Raw genomic sequence first — 8669 nt, forward strand, 5'->3', positions numbered from 1 at the left:
TTCTACAACACAGGGGTGCCCAGACACTTTTTGGGGGTTCATTCAAATCTTGGCTTTTCCCAGCTCTTTCTCATTTAGGCTGGGAATTTGGGCTGCCAGGTAAGTTTCCCCAGGCTGATCTGGCATGGTTGGTTAGTTTAGCTCAAGCCTAGTCTTTCTGGACCTTCCTTTTGCCAAAGATTGGTGTCCAACCCTGTCTAAGGAGAGACATTTCCGCTTTCTAGGAGAGTGGGCTAGCTCATCCATTTACTAGATAAGCTTGAGGTGCTGAGGACCCTATGGGCCATATGGGGTTGAGGTCTGAACTGCTTTCTAGATCAAATGTTAGGGAAACCCATTGAGCTTTTTTTTTTTTTTTTTTTTTTTTAGTAAGAGACCCTAAAAAGGATTATTAAAGTTGCTAATTGCCAAATAAAATGCTTCCTTTGGATTTTTAAAATGATTATTAATTACATAAGCACATATCTAGTATTTATTAAAGATGAAAATCTGCACACTGGTAAAGTGAGTGTACTTTTCATTTTTTACATGAAGAATTAAATTCTAGCTGAATACTGTGGAATGGTGAGTATCATCAATGTTTTTCAGACTTGACCAATATTCTTGTTTTATAATCATCTCTGCTGAGAATATTGCCTCACATAAGTATGTAGTACAGAATGGCAGAAGTATGTGTAGGGCCATTTCAGAAATTATTTCCCAGCTCCAACCCAAAATTTGTTGAACATTTTTTCTTTTCTGAAGCTCAAGTCATTAATTCAAATAGCAGTGTTTTTTTTGTTTTTGTTTGTTTTTGTGTTTTTTTTTTTTTTTTTTTTTTTTTTGGTTTTTTCGAGACAGGGTTTCTCTGTGTAGCTTTGCGCCTTTCCTGGGACTCACTTGGTAGTCCAGGCTGGCCTTGAACTCACAGAGATCCGCCTGCCTCTGCCTCCCGAGTGCTGGGATTAAAGGCGTGCGCCACCACCGCCCGGCTAAATAGCAGTGTTTTATTTTTAAATGAAACGTTCTAGCACAAGCCAATCCAAAGATACACTCGTATGATATTTACATGCTGAGGTGGCGGTAGGAAACTATGAAAGGTCTGTCTTTCCATAATTAAACCATTACGTTTCTACAAGAGCAGTGTGTTTCAGACACCATCCATCGCCACCGCACAGTAGGGCGGCAAGCACAGTACATAGTAGGCATGCCTTGGTCCAGACCCAAGGCTGCAGCTGAAGTTATGTGAGCCAGGCCGGCGAGCACTGCCAGAAGAGGCCCATGTACTCATTACACATCTGGTTTTGAATTCATTTCCGGTCGTTGGTGACCAGACGTCTCTTCCTGTTGAAAAATGGTTATTGAGCCGTCCACGTTTAGTTGTTCAATCCATATGGGCATCAGGACCCATGGTTTAAGCCACCATCTTATAGTGCTTTTCAAATTAAAGTGCACATCAGTAGATCCTTGAGTGGAGAGTACTACTACCTAATTCCTTCCTTTGAAAAGCCCTGAAAACTCTTTAACTTCCTAATGGGTTGTCTGCAAAGGGAAGCCATCTCATCCTCAATTTTTCTTATTGAGATGATAAACAACCGTGGTCTATTTTCTCAAATTCCCAGCGTCTGATGCCTTGTTCAAGGCTCCAGCTGGGGACAAGTAGATGCATTGGTGTCTTCACACTGCTATGACCCTTGCTTTGTCTTTGTTACCAAAGGTCCAGGAACCACTAAGACGGCCAAGTCCTCCACCGTGCCTCCAGGCCTGCCTGTGTATTTGGATCTGTGCTATATTCCCAACCACAGCAATAGTAAGAATGTTGACGTGGAGTTTTTCAAGAGAGTGAGGTCATCTTACTACGTGGTGAGTGGGAATGACCCTGCCGCCGAGGAGCCCAGCCGGGCTGTCCTGGATGCCTTGTTGGAAGGGAAGGCTCAATGGGGAAGCAACATGCAGGTAAGAGCACAAGGCTCACATCTGAGCTGCACTTGAGCTAGGACTAGAGGCAAAGAGGCGGAACCATGTTTAAAAAGGCATCTTTGTGATTGTGGATTCGTATGTGGTGTCTCCTGAGTGTTGTATGTGAAATATACTGCACAGAAAGTCAGCTTAACATACAGGAGATAGCCCAAAGTAGAACTCCTTTGTTTGTTTGTTTGTTTTCGAGACAGGGTCTCTCTGTGTAGCAGCCCTAGCTGTCCTGGAACTCACTCTGTAGCCCAGGCTGACCTTGAACTCAAAGAGATCCCCCTGCCTCTGCCTCCTAAGTGCTGGGATTAAAGGTGTGTGCTACCATGCCTGGCCCAAAGTAAAATTCTTGATAGGCTCACCATCAGTGGCAGAGGAGAAGCACCTTACCCAAGACAAGAGTTCATGTAAAATGACCTGAAATGAATCGCTCTTCCTCCAGTGTGTCGTGTATTGTATGTGTGGATCAAAGTTGTCCTGTGTCTGTGGAATTGCTGCTAAGGAATTGTTTTTACTTATTTGTGTTTCACCTGTATACTAAAACTGGGAACATGGTCATTGGGCTAGGGACATAGGGATCAAGTCTCCAGGTGGAATTCCAGAGTGGTATCATTGTTTATTCAACGTTAGACCCTCAGATCTGGTCATGAACCACCCAATCTCTGTGTCTCTATTGGGCTGTGATTACTGGTTATCTGATTTGTGGGTTTTTTTTTTTTTGTTTGTTTTGTTTTTTGTTTTTGCATATAATCACCTAGCAACCTGTATTGGAATCTTAAATAAGATTAATTTATAATATTTCTGTAGTATTCACATGAGAAGTACCAATCAGCACCCCACTCCTATATCACATAGCCTTTGGTTTCAGGCCAAGGGGTGGCCTTCTGAGGGTTTTGAGCTGTAATAATTAAAAGTCCTTGTACTAAATATGGAGTATTGTAGCTAGAGTTTTCCTGCCTTGCCCACAGTCAGGACAAATCTCTGTCACCCACCAGTCCCACAGCCACTCAGACCCAACCAAGTAAACACAGAGACTTATATTGCTTACAAACCGTATGGCCGTGGCAGGCTTCTTGCTAACTGTTCTTATAGCTTAAATTAATCCATTTCTATAAATTTATACCTTGCCATGTGGCTTGTGGCTTACCGGCGTCTTCACATGCTGCTTGTCATGGCGGCAGCTGACAGTGTCTCCCTCTGTCTTCCTGTTCCCTCCTTTCTGTTAGTCCCGCCTATACTTCCTGCCTGGCCACTGGCCAATCAGTGTTTTATTTATTGACCAATCAGAGCATTTGACATACAGACCATCCCACAGCAGAGTATAGTCCAGACAACATTTCCCCCATGTTAAGGGAAATATGAGAAGCTGTAGCTAATCCAAACACTTACATACAGCATTGAAAAACCAACAGTGAAATTTAGATGAATGAACTGACAAGTCCCCAGGTGATTTAGAGTCTAGTTTCCAACCCCTCCCTTCAATGAAAAAAAACCAACAACAAACTTTTATTTTTACAGCTTGGTTGTGGTTCCTGCAAAATATCCGTTGAAAACTTCATTTGCATTTTTTTTTGAGGAAAAACTTTTTCCTCCGTCCCCTTCTTCTAGGGCTCCAACCAATGCCTCGCTCTGTTTTGACTTCTGGCATCTCTCTCTGCCCTTTAAATATCCCCTTTTCTCCCCCTCTGTAGGTGACTCTGATCCCAACACATGACTCAGAGGTGATGAGAGAATGGTACCAGGAGACCCACGAGAAGCAGCAAGACCTCAACATCATGGTTCTCGCGAGCAGCAGCACAGTGGTCATGCAGGATGAGTCCTTCCCAGCATGCAAGATAGAACTGTAGAAACCCAAGCCAGCCAACGCCACAGGATTTGAACTTTGTTTCCAGAAATTCTTGAATTTGAAACTACCTTTTCTAAAACGTCCATTCATCTAATTAAGTCACTGAACAATTACCTGCCAAATGCTATACTGTGTCATGGTGATGCAAGTCACTAATATTTCTCAATATTTGCTGATCGCTAAGGGAAGTAACCACATTCCCACAATAGGATTCAAGTTACTGCAAAATTACCTACCCCCCGTTCATCTCTGCTGAACATTTGGAAGCCATGCACTCGCGCACCCAACTGACTTCTGCTAGGTATTGGCATTTGTCTTAGAGAGAGAAAGAGAGAGGGAAAGAGAGGCAGAGGGAGGGGAGGGAGAGAGGGGGGAGCGAGGGACAAAGAGAATGCAGGAGAGAGAGGATGAGAGAGAAAGAATGAGAAAGAAAAAGAATGCAAGAGAAGGCGATGTCATGGTGGAGAGTTCTGACGTGCTGCCCAGGGAGAGAGAGTGGGCAGGATGGGGTATATGGAAGACACCAGCAACTAGGTCTGCATTTTCTCTGACAGCAGCTACTCTGTGGTCTACACTAGTGAAGTGTTCTGTTTTCATCAGAGTCATCAGAAAGAGTCTGACTCTCCTAAAGCATGTTTCTAAAGAACAGAAAGAATGAAGCCTGTGATGAGGGCATGAGATTTTTTTCACGCCTTAATTAAATCAACGCCTTTCCTATAAAGGCTGCCCACGGCATAATGTAGCAAGTGTAGACCGGACATGTGAGTGGCTGGAGCCCCAGTCAGAACTCTCCGACTTTTCCAACACCGTGAGTAGGTTGATCTAAGGCATGCTCCCGGCACTTGACCACCCACTTAGTCCACACCAAGTCAACCTGCATGCAGCAACACCCAAGTCCACCCCAGTTAACTGAAGCAAATACCAAAGCAGTTGGGAGTACATATGGGAGACATTTTGCCTTAGGAAGTGACTTGAATGTACAAAGATACTTGATGCACTTATTTTTTATTGTGAGACAGCAAGTTTTTCAAACATCCATGTAGGATTGTAGATACTCCAGGTAAAGGAGCCTGTGGGGAGGGAAGGTACTAGAAGCTCATCTGATTGGTCCAACGGTTTAGTGCTTGCTGAAGACCACCACTTCCGGTGATGCAGCCAGACGAGTTGCACCTTTCCTAGCTTCTTTAACTACTTTCAAGTTCAAGATGGAAATGGCTTCTATGATCAGAACTGGGAAAACAGTGAATCTTGTGGTGGAAGAGGTTCCCAGCAAGTGTACAGTATTTGCCTTCCTTTGTCTTGCATTGGCTATTTTAATTTTTCCATTAATTTCAACACAATTACGGGAACACATGTACAGAAGATTTTTTTTTTTTTTTAGATACGCGAGAACTTTTCATAGATGAACTTTTCAATGAGTGTTTTCATTTACAGGAAAATGCAAAGAAAATTTCAACTGATGGTCTTTTTTTTTTTTTTAAATTTTAAGTGTTTTATAAGACAAAAAAATTGAAGTTTTTTTTTGAGGTTCTGGCAAGATTTGAAGTCTGATATCGAAGTCATACTATTTATTACAAACCTCTAAGCACCAGAAGTGGTGGTACCTCCCACCCTTTGACTCTCATATCATGAAAGTCTGAGGACGTGCTGTTTGAGAGACGGTGGAGAGCAGGGTAGGCTACTGCTTAGGGCCTTAAGTGCATCACTCAGTCTGTCCCACCTTCTCCTTTCAAGATTGTCGTCCACCATGAGGTTAAAAGAGCCAAGTTCAGAAGAACCCCAGCACCAATTTGCTTAGGGGCTTTCTTTTCTGGAAAACATTAAAATAAAAGAAATAATAGAGTGAAAACAAATGAATTCCCAACTCCTATGCTCACCATGTAGAGTTCAGACATAATGTCCATTGATGTCATCACTGAACCACAAACCTATGAAGCCAGATCACGAGGAGAATTGATGCCCAGTCTCAAGTGGCAGATCCATGTACCAGGGTTCAGAGATGGCGTACTTCTCGGTGACAACTGTGCTGTGCCCTGTCACACTACATTTCCTGCAGACTCTTAAGATCTACGGAGTAGTGAACAATGACCTCATTTTATTTTCTATGTTAGTTATTTATTTCAGAATTTACATTTTAGTTGATTTTCGTCTGTGAAGTATATGTTTCGCACTGCTATTTACTCTGAGGGTTTAAACAATGCTTCTCCAGGGTCCCCTCACTGAGGACCTGTGCAGTCTACTTAACGCTGTGAATCACATTTTTCCAAATGTTTAATTTTTTAAAGAAAATTAATATTCTATTTTTGTTAGGCGTCTCTAGGAATGCAGTTTTTATTTATTATCCTATTTCTTTTGAACCCGTAAACACATTAAAGGTACAGAATATGATGGAAAAGTCATTGTGATGAAAACAGACTTCATTGACTATAAACTCATTTGTTTCATACTTCATGAGACAAACTGAATACATACAAGTTAGTTAATTAATGGTAGCTATTGGGTTGGGCTGCATAATGCACGAGAAAAGAAGCCGTTTCTAGCCTTCTTGCCAAATCCAGACCTCTGGCTGACTTTTCTTTCATAGAAGATGGAGTTACTTTCCAGATTCCCAATTAAATTTATTTAGCCTATATATTATTTTGTCTTAAAAAATATAAATATACAAGAGCCATAGCCAGCCTTCAGTTATAACCACTCTACCCCACACTTGTTATTGGTATTTCTACAGAATCAATGGGGACAATACTTTTCAAAACTGGCTCTGATTTCCTACACAATCTGGCAGCACCCTCCTGCACCCCCCTGTTCTCAGTGATGGCCATGGAGCCGAGGACACCAGGGTGAACTGCATTTGCTTTACAGGTGACTCCTGATGTCCCAGGCACCTCTCCTACCAGTGTGGCTAATCTGATTTTGCTACTTCCATACATACACAATTAGTTTAGAAGTAGCCATCACAATGGACCATGTACATTTGTGGTGAGAACTAAAAACCGACACCGACTTCTAGAAGATTTGTGCATATGATTCTTAATCTGATTGTATAGATTGAATATTTGAGTGGAAGGAATTTCCACCCTCTTTAAATGACGGGATTCTATTGAGCTAGCACTCCTGATCATGACCTTTTTGGTAGTGTAAACAAAATTCCACAGAGACTAAATCTTAGAGATAATCCTCCATTTCAATTTTAACCAATTCTATCCTCTTTTCCCAAACCCCAACCCCCGTGCATGCTTTCTCAGTCTTGTGGTGGGACTGGATACAGTGACCGACCCCTCACCCCAAACACCATTTTCCATGGAATTCAAAAGAAAAAACAATTTTTTTCTTAATGTTACATATCATAGTGAATGGTTTCCCCAGTGTATATGGATGTTTTAAGTGTTTCCAATAGCTTATGAAATTTAGGAGCTTTCTAATACTCATTTTATAAATTTAATTATTTGCTAATGGAAATTTTGCCAGCCTTCCATTTCTGTTACCAGTCTCGGCTCCTGGCAGCGGCGCTACAATTCTGGAGTTGCTTAGCTTGCCTTGCTTACCTCTTCTGACGCCTGTCACAGGAGGTTCCTGCTTGGCAATGGTATTTGTGAGTTAGGATAATGACTTTCCTGTCTTTTTTCCTTTTGTACTTCAGATTTAGGAGAAAAGATTCTGTTTCCATGTGAAAGGAACTGTAAGCTTTTATCATTTAACCAGCTGAACAACACACACATCAAAAGCAGCCTACGGATGAGCACCGCTTTAATAATAATTAGGTTTTCTTCACCTGGTGTTAAAACTATTCACTATTCCAAAACACAACAAAACAGAAAACTGTGACTTTATGAATTCATTTCCAAGGCAGCATCAAAAACCGAAAAGGAAGGAAAATAACGAAGAACCGGCTTCTCCGCACGCGCACGCGCACGCGCAGAGCTCCGCAATCGGGAGCCCTGGAGAAGCGGCTCCGCTCAGCTGCCCTCGCCCCGGTGATGGTTCCGAGTCTTGCTTTTCCTCGCACGCACCGCAGGCAGCGTGCAGTCCTGAGCCCGGCTGTGGAGAAGCAGCTCACTCCTCTCTCTTGTTCTGAATGGTGTTTGTGTCGGTCTGCAGCTGTGTATGGTATTATGTCTTATAATCCTGCATCACTTCCATCCTATCCAGTCATATCTAATGTAGAAAAATTAGTTTCCAGTGAAAGTAATATGTAGTGCTTTTATGATATTTGTGTGCAATATCCCCTCTTCCATTGAGGATATTTGATGTAAAGGAAAAAAAAAAAGCAAAATAAAAAAAAAAATCAGAAACTCAGTTCCACAATAAAATACAAAGTGGCAAAAGTTCGCTCGTGTGCTGAGACATCTTTGGCTTTCTTGTCACCTAGAATTTGCCACCATGATCAGGCGTTTCATGGTAGGCTCCCTAGCTACGGGTGATGGGCTGAGAGGGCCCTGAACGGATGTTTGGTGTCTGTTTTAGTTGAGCCAATGGTTCCTCAGGGGAAGGACTTTGTGCTCACAAGAAGGAGGCTCCTGAATATGACTTTTGTAATAAAGTGGGCACCTGATGACTGGTGAGCCACAGGCTGGGAAACACACACCCTGGCAGTGGCCCGCACACTGGAGGAAACATCACCCGGGAGACAACTTCTGAGGGTAGTTTAAGGATTAGCATTTTGAACTCTGGAGATGAAGAAATAAAAATAAATAATAATAAAGGAAATGCTTTTATACCATTAGGTAATCAAAAGACAGTTTCTGCTTATAAATCACATATTTTTTTTTTTCTCCATAGCCCTTGATCTGGCATTTAAATCCCATAATGGAATTTATTTTCTGATGGGTTTGACAAGAATAAACTCCCTGTCTTCTGAACATGTCAAGGACAGATC

The 8669-nt window shown here is 42.2% G+C and overlaps 1 protein-coding gene across 1 annotated transcript in view; it reads left to right on the forward strand.

Moving 5' to 3' along the window:
• Window positions 1-8079, forward strand: part of Map1b (microtubule associated protein 1B) — a 101248-nt gene extending 93169 nt beyond the window's left edge. Inside the window, exons 6-7 of the mRNA XM_028871716.2 lie at window positions 1697-1935; window positions 3639-8079. Of these exons, the coding sequence (XP_028727549.1) occupies window positions 1697-1935; window positions 3639-3794 (395 nt within the window). The 3' untranslated portion in view covers window positions 3795-8079. The remainder of the gene's footprint in view (window positions 1-1696; window positions 1936-3638) is intronic.
• Window positions 8080-8669: the final 590 nt, after the last annotated feature.

The sequence above is a fragment of the Peromyscus leucopus genome, chromosome 11, assembly GCF_004664715.2.
Source record: "Peromyscus leucopus breed LL Stock chromosome 11, UCI_PerLeu_2.1, whole genome shotgun sequence".
NCBI lineage: Eukaryota > Metazoa > Chordata > Mammalia > Rodentia > Cricetidae > Peromyscus > Peromyscus leucopus.